We start from the raw sequence: 14,465 nt of genomic DNA on the forward strand, positions 1-14,465 counted from the left end.
AGTGGGGTACCGCAGAGATCGGTCCTTGGACCCCAGCAATTCACAAGATATATATTAATGATCTAGACAAGGGAACTAGATGTAATATCTCCAAATTTGCAGACGACACAAAGCTGGGTGGGCGTGTGTGCTGTGAGGAGGATGCCGAGAAACTCCAGGGTGATTTGGACAGGTTGGGTGATTGGGCAGAAGCATGGCAGATGCAATATAACGTGGATAAATGTGAGGATATCCACTTTGGTGGCAAAAACAGGAAAGCAGATCATTATCTGAATGGCAATAGATTGGGAGAAGGGGAAGTGCAACGAGACCTGGGTGTCCTTGTGCACCAGTCGCTGAAGGTAAGCATGCAGGTGCAGCAGGTGGTTAAGAAGGCAAATGGTATGTTGGCCTTCGTAGCGAGAGGGTTTGAGTACAGGAACAAGGATGTCTTGCTGCAGTTGTACAGGGCATTGGTGAGACCACATCTTGAGTATTGTGTGCAGTTTTGGTCGCCTTATCTGAGGAAGGATGTTCTTGTCATGGAAGGAGTTCAGCGAAGATTCATCAGGCTGATACCTGGGATGGCAGGAATAACGTATGAGGAGAGATTGGGTCGATTGGGCTTATACTCACTGGAGTTTAGAAGAATGAGAGGGGATCTCATTGAAACTTATACATTTCTGACAGGACTGGACAGACTAGATGCAGGAAGGATTTTCCGGATGGTCGGGGAGTCCAGAACCAGGGGTCACAGTCTAAGGATAAGGGGTAAGCCATTTAAGACAGAGATGAGGAGGAATTTCTTCACCCAGAGAGTGGTGAACCTGTGGAATTCTCTACCACAGAAGGCAGTAGAGGCCAAGTCATTAAATATATTCAAGAAGGAGTTGGATATATTTTTTAAGGCTAAAGGGATCAAGGGGTATGGGGAGAAAGCAGGGACCGGGTACTGAATTTGGATGATCAGCCATGATCGCATTGAATGGCGGAGCAGGCTCGAGGGGCCGAATGGCCTACTCCTGCTCCTACCTTCTATGTTTCTATGTTGGGCTATTTGCCCAACTACTGCCCAGCGAATGCCTGTGAAATTCTTACGCCTGGTAAAAGCAGGCGTAAGGTCTGCTTTTACCAGCATAAGGGTTTCAATAAACATAAAAATAAATTTCTTTCAATCATTTAAGCATAAAAAAACCTGTACAATAAGATAAGGTTATTTTTAGCCCCTTTAAAACATTTAAATTTATTTTTCAAAATTTTTTTTGTTGTTTTAACTGCTTAATTAAATGGCATTTTAATTAATTTTAAATTTGTAAATGTTTTTTTATTTATTTGATGTGTAGATGTATTTTTTGGGGTATTCCCATTCCTGCTTATGGGGTTTCCGGAATCCCCAAAAGCATGAATGGGGATCCCCTTCTTTCATTCATTGGGCCGGCCCACGTGATCTCAGGGGCGCTCGCGAACCGCCTGCGCCCCTGGGATAGGTGGGCCTCTACCCGCGGGTACCTGGAGAGGCCCAGGACCGCGAGTGTCCGTACCTCCCGGACCACCAGGTATGCGGGCATTTTATTTGCGGATCGGAGGCATTTCCCCACGAGAAGCCTCCGACCGCAAGTTCAGGGCCAGAGATGCTATGATTTTTAGGGGCCAATTCAAAAGCAAGGTTGAAAGATGTCTGGCAGCAAATCGCTTTCACAACTTAAAGAGAGAACTTGCATAAATATAAAGCACCTTTTATGGCCTCAGGACATCTCAAGGCACTTCATAACCAATGGTTTACTTCTGTTGTTTTGTAGTCAAGTATGCTAACCAATTTGTGCACAGCAAGGTCCCACAAACAGAATGAGATGAATGGCCAGTTAATCTGTTTATGGTGGTGTTGGTTGAGGGATGAATGTTGGCCAGGGGACCTACTCGTCTTCTAAAGAATGCCAAAGGAGCTTTTACATCCAGCTCCACAGGCAGATAGGGCGTTAGTTACTCTCAACTAAAGGACAGCATCTCTGATAGAGCAGTGCTGCACTGAAATGTTAGTCTAAATGATATGCTTAAGTCCTGGAGCGGGACTTGAACTTATAACCTTCTGGATTCGGAGACAGGAGTGCTAGCACCAAGCCAAGCTGACTCAGGGCATGGTAGACGTGATACACAGGAGTAAAAAAGAACATTTGATTTCAATGTTTTTCTGCATTTCCTGAATATAGCACAGAAATTACTATTAGTAATAGCAGCAGATGAGCATTCACCTCATTTGTATGATGTTCCACTGCCTGCTATTTTAATGTAGGCCTTAACCCTTTTAAAATTCACTAAAATAGGAGACAGGGGAATGTCACATGAATGCATTACGTGTTCATCTGCCTAATACCACCAGCTACAATTTCTAGACTCTTAAGTTAACTGAATAAAGCCTGCATTTTGCATTCATAAATTTAAGCTTGTGTATGAATTTTCATACCAAAGCTATACATTTTTGCACTTTTATGTCTCTTCTTTGCAGCTGCCATAATTCTTATGTATTAAATCAATTTTTGGAAACTCACGTATTGACTTTAAGGACAAATAACACCCACACTCTCACAAAAGATCTGTCAACAGGCTGCAAAGCTGTTCACGCAATTTTCTGTTAGCGTTTTGCTTTCTATATTTTTCTGACTGTATATATTTAACCTATAATTTGAAAAGTTGGATCTCAAATATTGAACAACTGCCAACCGCCCAGCTTTGAATATTTTTGCTCCGACAGCGTTCCATGTCATATGTCACTGAGGAGCAGCGATTTTAGATCACCTGCATGGTCAATAAACGCTAGCAGCTGGAACTTTAGTGTGAAGCCTTTTAGACAGATGGTGAACGACAGAGATTGTGAGAAAACATAAGGCCAAGCTGCAGGGAATTATACCAATACACAGCGTCTGGATCTGGTTCAGCGAGAACTGGTGTTGGCAACACCAACAGTAGCAAATCATATCAGACAAGTGGACCGTTACCAAGGATGGGAGGATTGCACTGCAGTAAAGGGTCTGCTTGAGAGGAAAAAGAAAGGTTTTTTTTCTTAAAACACACAAAAATAAAGACCATTTTTGGATCGTTGCCCAGCTGGGTGGGACTGCCCTCACCCGGTTCCATTCCTATCTATCCAGTCGGAGCCAGAGAATTTCCTGCAGTGGCTTCTCTTCTCGCTCCTGCACAATAACCTCTGCAGTCCCCCAAGGATCTATCTTTAGCCCCCTCCTATTTCTCATTTACATGCTGCCCTTCAAAATCAAATCAACTTTTATTGTCATTGTTAGTGCACAAGTGCAGTACAACGAAATGTAGGCTTGCGGCTCCCGAGAGTGTACAATTTCAGCAAGACCATCTGAAAACACAGCGTCAGTTTCCACATGTACGCTGATGACACCCAGCTCTACCTCACCAGCACTTCTTTCGACCCCTCCACTGTCTCTAAATTGTCAGACTGCTTGTCCGACATCCAGTACTGGATGAGCAGAAATTTCCTCCAACTAAATATTGGGAAGACTGAAGCCAATGGGCTAGATTTTCAGTTGCTTGCGCCAGCAGTTAGCGCCTTAAGAGAAGTGATTTTCGGGCGCTATGCGTGTAGCGGCCGGGCGCAGCGCAGTTTGCGCCCCACCCCAAATTAAGTTGCCCGTTAGCGCCGGCGCAAAGTTTAGCAGCCGCCCGGATGCGCGCGCAGAAAATGACGTCACATCCTCGTGCAACGCCCTTTGGCCGCCCCGAATCCAAACTTCAGTTGGATCGCCCCATTGTGCGGCTGGCGTCCAGACCGTTTGTAAAATGGAACGCAACACACCCTGGGGAGCGCAAATTAAAGGGCCCTCCTCCTGCTCTATAGAAGGCAGTCTGCATGTGTTGTGTGGAAGGATCCAGTGTGTTGTTGTGAACGGTGTATTAATGTTTCCGGCCACCACCACCACCTCCTCCTCCTCCTCCTCCTCCTCCTCCTCCTCCTCCTCCTCCTCATCATCATCATCATCATCATCATCATCATCATCATCATCATCATCATCATCATCATCATCATCTTCTTCTTCTTCTTTTCGCCCCCAGACTCTGCCTTTGAAAAAAACACATGCACCCTTCCCCTTTAAGAGCTCACTGGCACCAGAGTGTCTGCCGTGCGCTGCGCCCGAGCTCGGGTGTTGCGCTCTGCACCGCCGGCTTAGCGCCTAAAGATAGTAGTGGAACGCCTCTTTTAGCGCTCCACCACTCTCTTAGGGCGAAGCCACTGAATTTCCGGCAACGGGGCGCTACTTTGGGGCGGGCGCTAACTTCGGGCGGGCGCTAAGGTTAGCGCCCCAAAACTGTCTATACTGAAAATCTAGGCCCTTGTCTTCGGCCCCCGCCACAAACTCCGTTCTCGAGCCACCGACTCCATCCCCCTTCCTGACCACTGTCTGAGGCTGAACCAGACTGACCTCAACCTCGGTGTCCTATTTCACCCCGAGCTGAGCTTCCAACCCCATATTCTCTCCATCACCATGACCACTTACATCCACCTCTGTAACGTTGCCCGTCACCTCCCCTGCTTAAGCCATCCATGCCTTTGTTACCTCACGACATGATTATTCCAATGCACTCCTGGCCGGCCTCCCACCTTGGACCCTCCATAAACTTGAGCTCATCCAAAACTCTGCTGCCTGTATCCTAACTCGCACCAAGTCCCGCTAACCCATCACCCCTGTGCTCGCTGGCATACATTGGCTCCTGGTCCCATTCCCATCCTTCCATTTAAATCCCTCCATGTCCTCGCCCCTCCCTATCTCTGTAACCTTCTCCAGCCCTATGACCATCCAAGATCTCTGCTCTCCTCCAATTCTGGCCGCTTGTGCAACCTCGATGTCTTTTGATCCACTATTGGTGGCCATGCCTTCAGCTGCCTAGGCACCAAGCGCTGGAATTCCTTCCCTATACCTCGCCGCATCTCTATCTCTCTCTCCTTCTTTAAGTCGTTCCTTAAAACCAAGCTTTTAGTTACCTGTCCTAATATCTCTCTGTGTCAAATTTTATCTGATAATGCTCTAGTGAAGCACCTTGGGATGTTTTGCTACGTTAAAGGTGCTATATAAATGCAAGTAGTTGTTGTTATTGGTGGCTGAAAGGTGAGAGGCGACATCTGCCCCAACAGTAAAGTAAAACCATTGTAAACTTTGGCATGAAAGTAAGATGCCCACAGGAAACTCTGGTCCAGAGTTGCTTCTGTTGAACAGTGCCTGCATTAAGTTAGCCCTCACAACACGGCCATGTTCAATACCTGCTCGGTGACTATTCCCCCAATTATGTCATCAATTGTTGTCGATTGAACAAAAATACTGCGACAATTCTTCTGTGCTCTGTCTTCTTAATCTAAGCTTTTATTTGACTTTGAAATTGTTTTCAGCCAGTTTTAAAATCCCCTTTTTAAAAAAAGATTTCCCATCTCCAGAATGGATGGTGGCAGAAGAAGAAATCTAAGTGCAGCATTTGGAGACAAACTTCCCTCTCACTTATTTTGGAAAAAAACTTAATTGGCTGTTTTTCCAGCCAATTATGAAGATTATCATGGTTGCAACACAGAAGGATAAACTTGTCTGTAATATTCAGAGCCTTAAAATACTCTTGGTTATTTATTTTGTGGTGTCTTTTTCTTTGCAATATTTTTGTTCAGTCAACAACTGTTGATGGCATCATTGGGCGAATAATTACATCTGAAAGTGAACACATCTGACAGTATAGCACTCCTTCATTACTGAAGTGTCAGCCTAGATTTTGCAATCAAGTGGGGCTTGAACCCACAACCTTCTGATTTAGAGGTGAATGTGCTACCAACTGTGCCAAGCCGACACAGCGTTTAAAAAATAAAAAACAAATCAAACATGTAATCTACGTCCTGCCTTGACACGCGTCATCTTTGTAAAATTCTTTGTATCTGTGCTAACACAGTATATTTGATTGGAACTGGCTTTTATGCAGCTGTGAAGCTTCTGGATGTATCAAAATCACTTGTATGATTTTAGGGTCAGGAATGAATCAGGTTGAACCCACGTGTATATTTGTCTGTGTTTTGAAACTACTGCTCTTAAGAAATGTACAGGAAACTTTGTGATATCTGGCACCGACGGGACCGAGCTGTTGTCATCCCATCAAAACTGACGGACAAACCAGCGCTAATGTTAAAACATACGGAAGCTTTTGAGCTCCGTATCTAGCAATAAACCCTGTTGCAACAGCTTCTAAACAGTCAGCCATAGCTTGCAAGCGTCTCTGTAGCTAAGCAACAGCTTTAGCTAGACCTTGCAGAGCCTGACTAGTGAAAAAAAAGCAACGAAAAGAAAAAAAACTTACTGAACTGACTCCTGAATTTTGCCGGTGGCTCGAGCATTCCGGACAGTTAACCTCCGGATAAACCAAAGTTTCCTGTACAATAAACTGGAATCAGAAGCAAAAGAAGAGATTTGATGCTAGTTAATCAGATCTTAATTTCTAGAGATTGATTATTCTGGGCTTGTATTGATTCCTAATGTATATAAATCAGCAATGATGGGCTTCACTTATTTGGGATAATAATGAGATAACGGGTAAAGTTTGTTTCCAGCAGCTTTAAACGGGATTCAAAAAATAAATAAACAGGTTTCAATAGTAAGAGTGTTTCAGATGTAAAGTTAGCCAATTTTAAGAAAAATCAATTCTCAGGATGTGGGCATCGCTGGCAACGCCGGCATTTATTGGCCAACCCTAGTTGCCCCTGAGCAGGTGGTAGTGGGCCTTCTTGAACCGCTGCAGTCCATGTGGTGAAGGTGCACCCACAATGCTGTTAGATAGGGAGTTCCAGGATTTTGACCCAGGGACAATGAATGAACCGCAATATATGTCCAGATAATCTACAAGGCAGAGAGAGATGCCTCACTGTCCCATTGAGAGTGCGTGAACAAACTGCGATCTTTATAAAGCCTTTCACATCACAAATGACCATTTTAACCGTGTTGTAGCAGTATTTCTTCCCATCGATTGATTGAAGGCAAAATAAATGTACATCGTACCCATAGGCAGGATAGCTTTTCCAGAGGAAAAAAACCTTGCTGTGGGCTATATCTGTGTCCTTGTTACGAAACCAAATAAGACATTCTGCCCACATGCCTTTTCAAAAGGTAGTATTGCCCAGTGACACCCAATTCACTGAACTCACACACAAGCATCCAACATGATTTATTACAAAATAAAATACTATTAGTCAAGAAATTGTGGGCAGACCTGCCCAGAATGCTCCATAAAAAATACGATTTCAGTCAGCAATGATGTCTGCAGCAGTCGATTTATCTGTTCCATTTTATGTTGGCTGTCCAGGTGCCCCAGGATGAATGGGGTGGTGGGTATCCGGGAGTGAACAAGGACGGTGAAATCCCTTGTCGGCGAATGCGCAGCGGCAGCTACATCAAAGCAATGGGGGATGACGAAAGTGGAGACTCGGATGCAAGCCCGAAGATGTCACCAAAGGGAGCGTCTCAGCACGAGAACTATCTGAAATCGATCGTTGCGGGAAGCAGCAGTGAGCAGAGTCGCTCAAAGTAAGATTAACGCACCTTGCTGAGTCCCGATCAGTGTGGGCCATGTCGTCTTGTGTTTTTTTTTCTTTTTGGTTTCATAGTGTTCATTCCAGAGACCTGTCGTACACACCACATAAAAGCTGGCACACATCACGAAAGTTTCATGCGAGCAGCACATTGGAGGTGCCCGTCCAGTTTCACAACAGAGATGCCTGGTTTGTACGGAAGATGCTATTTATATATCTACTGCCCTCATCCGGGATGTCAGAGTTATCTGAACTCAATGGGGACAACAGTAGGTGTGCTATTATTGACCTCAATGACCCACCCCCCTCCCCCCGCCCCTGGGTTAGGGAGAGGAAAAGTCACCAGGGTTTTTGCTCCTGTTTGCTATCCAGTAGCCCTTGCAGGAAGCGTGCACTTGTGGATGTCCAATCAGAACAGGATTGTGTCGGGTGTGATGCTTCCTGTAGTTGAATAGCCGTACAGTGGCAGCTGTGAGTGAATCCTCTGGGGTAGAGTTTCCACTTTGGACGCAATTTCAAAAAGCACTTGAAATTGCGCTAGTTAGGTTACAGTTCAAGTTTCTGCTAAAATTAATTTGCATAATCACAAATGTAAAATCTTCAATGAACCAGCACGATCGGGCAGCGTAATAGAACGCAATCATTTCTTTTTTTTTTCCATTAAAAAGTATCCTTGATGTATTTAAGAGTGGTAACCTGGTGCAGTTTTATTAATACAGCTGAAAATGGGTTTATCACCAAAAATAAGCATTTTGAACCGGTGTCTAGTCCACCACCAGTGACTAACCTGATTTGCCGAAAATGACGCTACTGAACTATTTAGTAGCTTCATTGGTGTGCACGAGTCAGTTTCTTCGTAAATTAAATATTTTTTAATATGAAAAACTTTTAAACCGTGCCTACTAGTGCCTGTGCGCCTAAGAAAATGAGTGCAATTTGAGGAGCCTTCCCGAACCAGCGCAATTGGCGGAATCTCACGGTTTTTGACCTGGGGGGCGTGGCCAGTTTTGTGGGTGGGGCCTGATTTGTGAGAATTGAATTTTTAACCAGCGTTTTTAAAAGATCACAGAAAACACGAGTGTAAGTGACTTTGGGCATAACTCAACATTTGAAATTTGTCAATCTTTTGCGCTGATTCCACTCGGATTGCGCTGGTACAGGAAACTTGCTGGTATCCGGCACGGATGGGACCGACGTGTTGCCGGTTCATCAACAATTCCGGATAACCGAACGCTATAGTAAAAGATACGGAGCTCAGAGCTCCGTATAAAGCAACAAACCCTGTTGCTTGCTTCAGAACAATCGGCACAAGTTGCAAGCGTCTCTGTAGCTTAGCAACAGCTGCAGCTACACCCTTGCACAGCAACAAATGGAGTAAAAAAAGTAATAAAAGTAATAAAAGTTACCTGAACCGACTCCTGAATTTTGCCGGTTAACCGACATTTCCGGTTATTTAGGAGCCGGATAATCAAAAGTTTCCTGTATTACTAGCGTATCAAACGGAAACTCAACATCTATTGTTTGTTGTAGTACCACAGAAACTTGAGAATTGAGAAATATTTTATCCCCTTTTTCTGCTTCCCTACCTCTACACTATACTCATTCATCTGGGATAGTGAGGGTGGGGGAGGGAGTGGGGGGGACATAGGGGACGGGAGAATGAAATGGTCTGTGAATGGGCTTCTCCACAGTTGCCATGAAAGCTACTTCATATCAAGCAACTGAGCAGGGTTAGACAGGACTTATTGATATACTGTTTCCCCAGATATACTGCTTTGGCAGCCTGAGGTATCCAATGTTCAAAGATTTTCCAGTTCATCCAATTCATATACCAAGGAGTTTGTTTGTTACGGCCTTGGGTCATGCTATCATAGGGCTAGTTGTTGGGCAGTACAACAACAACAACTTGTATTTATATAGCGCCTTTAACGTAGTAAAACCTCCCAAGGCGCTGCACAGGAGTATTTTAAGACAACAAATTTGACACCGATCCACATAAGGATAAATTAGGGCAGGTGACCAAAAGCTTGGTTAAAGAGGTAGGTTTTAAGGAGCATCTTAAAGAAGGAAAGAGAGGTAGAGAAGCAGAGAGGTAGAGGTAAACACCTGATTGTAGGGGACATAGGATCCATTTATGGGGAAAATATTGTATGATGCTTAACCCGAGAGAATATCTAGCATAACAGTGCACTTATTCAGAATTTGCACCAGGACTGGATATCAAAGAAATTATTGCAGCTTAAAGCTGCACTGTCATGTGTCATACTTAGTGTGAGAAAAATGCACTTTTCTGCGCTTGAACAGAGAACCAATGTGCGAAATCCAAAATAATGGCAGCCAAGCCTTAATTTTCACAATGGTGATTGATTACATTGTTATAAAAATCACAGCAGGTCCTTGCTATTGTCGTTTCTGATGATTCCCTCAAACTTACAGGCTGACATTCTATTGTACCTAACCGAATTTCCTGATCATAATGAACCTTTCAACTAGCAGACTGCTTTCACATTTGGGGCCTGGGCTTGTATTCAGGTCAGGTACAACGGATATAAATCTGGCAGACGGAAGGGTCCCAGATAAAAAAGAGTTTGGACAGGGTCTATCCAGTTCCCAGCCGCTGTATGTCTACAGCATAAAGCTGCCAGTAATTCTGCATGAGGTCACACTAAATTGACAGTTTCACTCGGAGACGACATAACGATGACTGTTTTGGGAATAGGCAATAGCACACTGGTGCATTTCAAGGGATGGCTACGACTCCAAGGTTGGGGTTAAGCATATTGTTGGACAGAGTGGGGGGGAGCTTTACTCTCCAGACAGCTGTGCAGTACTTGACCTAGAGTGCCTGAGAGTTCCACCGATGAAAAACGAGTGGAAAAACATTCCATTCTCCAGCACTGACAGCTCTCGCCCTGAGGAGTACAATGCCCGCTAAAAATGTGTAAAACATTTGTTGTGAAATAACAGTGTTAACCCTTTCCTTCATCCAGCAAGCTCCTGATAATGTTGAAAGTGCAGGGACTGACTTGTGATTGATATCTTACTGAAATCTATATATAGGTTGCATTACCTTTTCACCATACGCCAGTCCGCAACCAAGGGAGGGGCCATCTGACCGATATTACCACCCCCTCCCCTCTCTTCCCACACACACAAAACCCCATCCCACCCTACCAGCTTCTGCCAATGGCTCTGGTACCAGCCAAGAGGAAATGTGCAAAATGTATCCCAAAAAGATGCTGGTTTCAGTTTGCTCCATTGAAAATTAACTTTTACAAGTGTGGAGTCTCATTCCTTCAGATTTTAATTATTGGGAGTTTTTTTTAAATTAAAAATTTAAATAATTTATCTTAATTTTATTTCTGTCTTTTTTATTTCTCTCTTTTAATCTCATCTTTCTTTCCCTCTCTTTATTTAGCTTTCTGTACACGATTTTACATTGAATTAACTGTTCTAACTTGCACTTCCTGGTTTGGACTCTGCGTGGTTCAGTAAGGATTCTTCAATCTGATTGGTTAAGGAGATACACCACAGGTCCCAGATCCCCTGTAGAGGGCGCCGTGCTGTTTTGGCTCTCGAATTTAATGCAAGTCACAGTGTAAAAGCCCACAGAAAGTCTGTGGGCCGGTGCAAGTGTAATGAACGGCAAGCACCGTGCGTTCGCCACTGACTGCAAAATCCGGGCCATTATATCCATCAGGGCATGGATGGGAGGTAATTGCTGCCCACTTGTAAGTTTCCACTTTAACAACTGCAATTGTTGTGGAGCCAGAAAATGCAAAGCTGCTGGAAAATTAGTTTTAGAAATCTCCCATTGGAAATATCTGGAATCTTGTTGTTTGTTGGACCAGAACATAGAAGCATAGAAACATAGAAGATAGGAGCAGGAGTAGGCCATTCGGCCCCTCGAGCCTGCTCCGCCATTCAATGAGATCATGGCTGATCATCCAAACTCAGTACCCTGTCCCTGCCTTCTCCCCATATCCCTGGATCCCTTTAGCCTTAAGAAATATATCCAACTCCTTCTTGAATATATTTAATGAATTGGCCTCAACTGTCTTCTGTGGTAGAGAATTCCACAGGTTCACCACTCTCTGGGTGAAGAAGTTCCTCCTCATCTCTGTCCTAAATGGCTTACCCCTTATCCTTAGACTGTGACCCCTGGTTCTGGATTCCCCCGCCATTGGGAACATCCTTCCTGCATCTAGTCTGTCTAGTCCTGTTAGAATTTAAGTTTCAATGAGATTCCCTCTCATTCTTCTAAACTCCAGCGAGTATAAGCCCAATCGACCCAATCTCTCCTCATACGTCATTCCTGCCATCCCAGGTATCAGTCTGGTGAATCTTCGCTGCACTCCCTCCATGGCAAGAACATCCTTCCTCAGATAAGGTGACCAAAACTGCACACAATACTCAAGATGTGGTCTCACCAAGGCCCTGTACAACTGCAGCAAGACATCCTTGTTTCTGTACTCAAACCCTCTTGCTACGAAGGCCAACATACCATTTGCCTTCTTAACCGCCTGCTGCACCTGCATGCTTACCTTCAGCGACTGGTGCACAAGGACACCCAGATCTCGTTGCACTTCCCCTTCTCCCAATCTATTGCCATTCAGATAATAATCTGCCATCCTGTTTTTGCCACCAAAGTGGATAACCTCGCATTTATCCACATTATACTGCATCTGCCATGCATCTGCCCAATCACCCAACCTGTCCAAATCGTACTGGAGTTTCTCGGCATCCTCCTCACAGCACACACGCCCACCCAGCTTTGTGTCGTCTGCAAACACTGTGGTATCCTGGACAATTTTTGATGAAGTAGTATACATTGTTGAGCCGATACCTCTTTCCCCTCTCTCTGGGGGACTTGCTCGTTTTGGGTACTAATATTTGATTACCACACTGTCCACTGGAAAGTTCCCTCACATTTTAAATTCATTGCATTTAGATTTTATTCCATAAGTGGTCTCTTACATTTTTGACCACTGACCTATCAGAAACATGCATATGTTCTTGCGTTACCCATCAGCATTTATTTCCACCTCACTCGGGAATATTTCCTTTAACCTGTACAATTGTTCTTTTTAACTGTTAATGTGTAGTTCTGTGCTGCCACCTAGAGGGAGCAGTTGAAAGTAGATAGACTGCATGATTCAGGGGATTCCAGGAATTTTAGAAGTGTGGATTGAACTGCTGTCAAGTGATTATTAGATGCAATACTGTTCCGTTTAGGATCATACGTCCAATTCATTTCCTAATTACAATTATGCGTTTGCATAATTGAAATGAAAAAGAAAGTATTTCTGTAGCTGACTCCAGTAAAACAAACAGCACTGATGTTTCTGGACAGATCCCAGCCCTGTCATTTTAAGAAACTTTTAAGTATTGTAAGTGTACTTAAGGGTGACAGTAATAATATAGCAGTCATCTGCTAAGTTTATTTTAGGAACTGTATGAATGAAATAGGCCCATTCAACTGACATTTTACCTGACACTTTCTCCACAGGCTGAAGCTACTACAACATGCTTGAGAAGGTCTGATTTTCTTTTGATTTCCCCCTTGCCAAAGAAAAGAAAGACTTGCATTTACATAGCGCCTTTCACGACCTCAGGATTTTCCAAAGCACTTTACAGCCAATGAAATCATTTTGAAGTGTAGTCACTGTTGTAATGTAGGAAACGCGGCAACCATTTTGCGCGCAGCAAGGTTCCACAAACAGCAATGTGATAGGCCAGTGTTTTTTCGTGATGTTGGTTGAGGGATAAATATTGGCCAGGACACCAAGGAGAGCTCCCCTACACTTCTTCGAAATAGTGCCATGGGATATTTTACGTCCACCTGAGAGAGCAGACGGGGCCTCGATTTAACGTCTCATCCGAAAGACGGCACCTCCGATAGTGCAGCGCTCCCTCAGCCCTGCACTGGAGCGTCAGCCTGTATTATTTGCTCAAGCCTCTGGAGTGGGACTTTAACCCACAACCCTTCTGACTCAGAGGCAAGATCTTGCAAATTTGGTTCATTTATTTTTTCTGTGTTACAAATCATTCCTCATTTGAGAGGGTTTAGGAAGCAAGCTGTTGTTAGACTTCGGGCAACATTGTCCCACAACAATTGTTAGACAGTGACTGTTTTAATTTTACTATCTTGCCTTTGCTTCATCTTTGATCATCTCCTTTCCCTAATTTCCATGTACTCCATGTACGGAGGTTGGAGGGGGCGTGGAGAACCTATGAATTGTGAGTGAGGTGTCCATGCAGTAAAATGGCGTGCTGCTGACCTCTCCCCGCATGAATAATTATAATTTTGAAGTTAAAAGTGCTGCAAAGTCACAGGGTCTACTAAACCTTGCTGGTAACAAATCGATTTGATGTGTTCCACAGACTGTATGTGTGCTTTTAACGTGCCATACCTACAACTCTAACTCTTTACAATACTGTTAGCAATTAAAGATTGATACAGCACCACAAAACATTTCATCATTTACAATATTTTGTGAGTAAACTAAAAACATAGTATCTAATATTAGCATTATTACTATTTGAAGCAGAGACTGTGTCAATATTTAAGAATAGGTTAGATGGGTGATTGAAGGAAGGGGAATAAAGGGATAGGGGAACAGAACAGGCATATGGAACGGGGACCAATGCTCCCTTTAAGCCGCGCGGCCACGCAGCGCTTTGCTGCTCCTGTGCAGCCGGCTCACTGGCTTTTAAATGGGAAAAAATGCACATGTGCGGTATTTTGAATGGGCCCGCGTAGCCCCTTAAAGGGGCCGCGTACCCCCCAAAAGGGAACATTGGTTGGGATCACTGCTGGTGTGGAGGAATAAGTACCAATATGTACTGGTTGGGCTGAATGGACTGGTTCTGCATTGTAATTTCTATGCAATTATTAATCATCTTTAAT

At 44.1% G+C, this 14,465-nt stretch overlaps 1 protein-coding gene across 1 annotated transcript in view; it reads left to right on the forward strand.

The window, feature by feature from the left end:
• Positions 1-14,465, forward strand: part of LOC147103129 (disks large-associated protein 2-like) — a 115,991-nt gene that overhangs the window by 29,033 nt on the left and 72,493 nt on the right. Inside the window, exons 2-3 of the mRNA XM_085963177.1 lie at positions 7,330-7,550; positions 7,631-7,824. Of these exons, the coding sequence (XP_085819303.1) occupies positions 7,330-7,550; positions 7,631-7,824 (415 nt within the window). The remainder of the gene's footprint in view (positions 1-7,329; positions 7,551-7,630; positions 7,825-14,465) is intronic.

Source organism: Somniosus microcephalus, chromosome 20 (genome assembly GCF_052327205.1).
Source record: "Somniosus microcephalus isolate GS21.2 chromosome 20, FLI_Smic_1.0, whole genome shotgun sequence".
Lineage (NCBI taxonomy): Eukaryota > Metazoa > Chordata > Chondrichthyes > Squaliformes > Somniosidae > Somniosus > Somniosus microcephalus.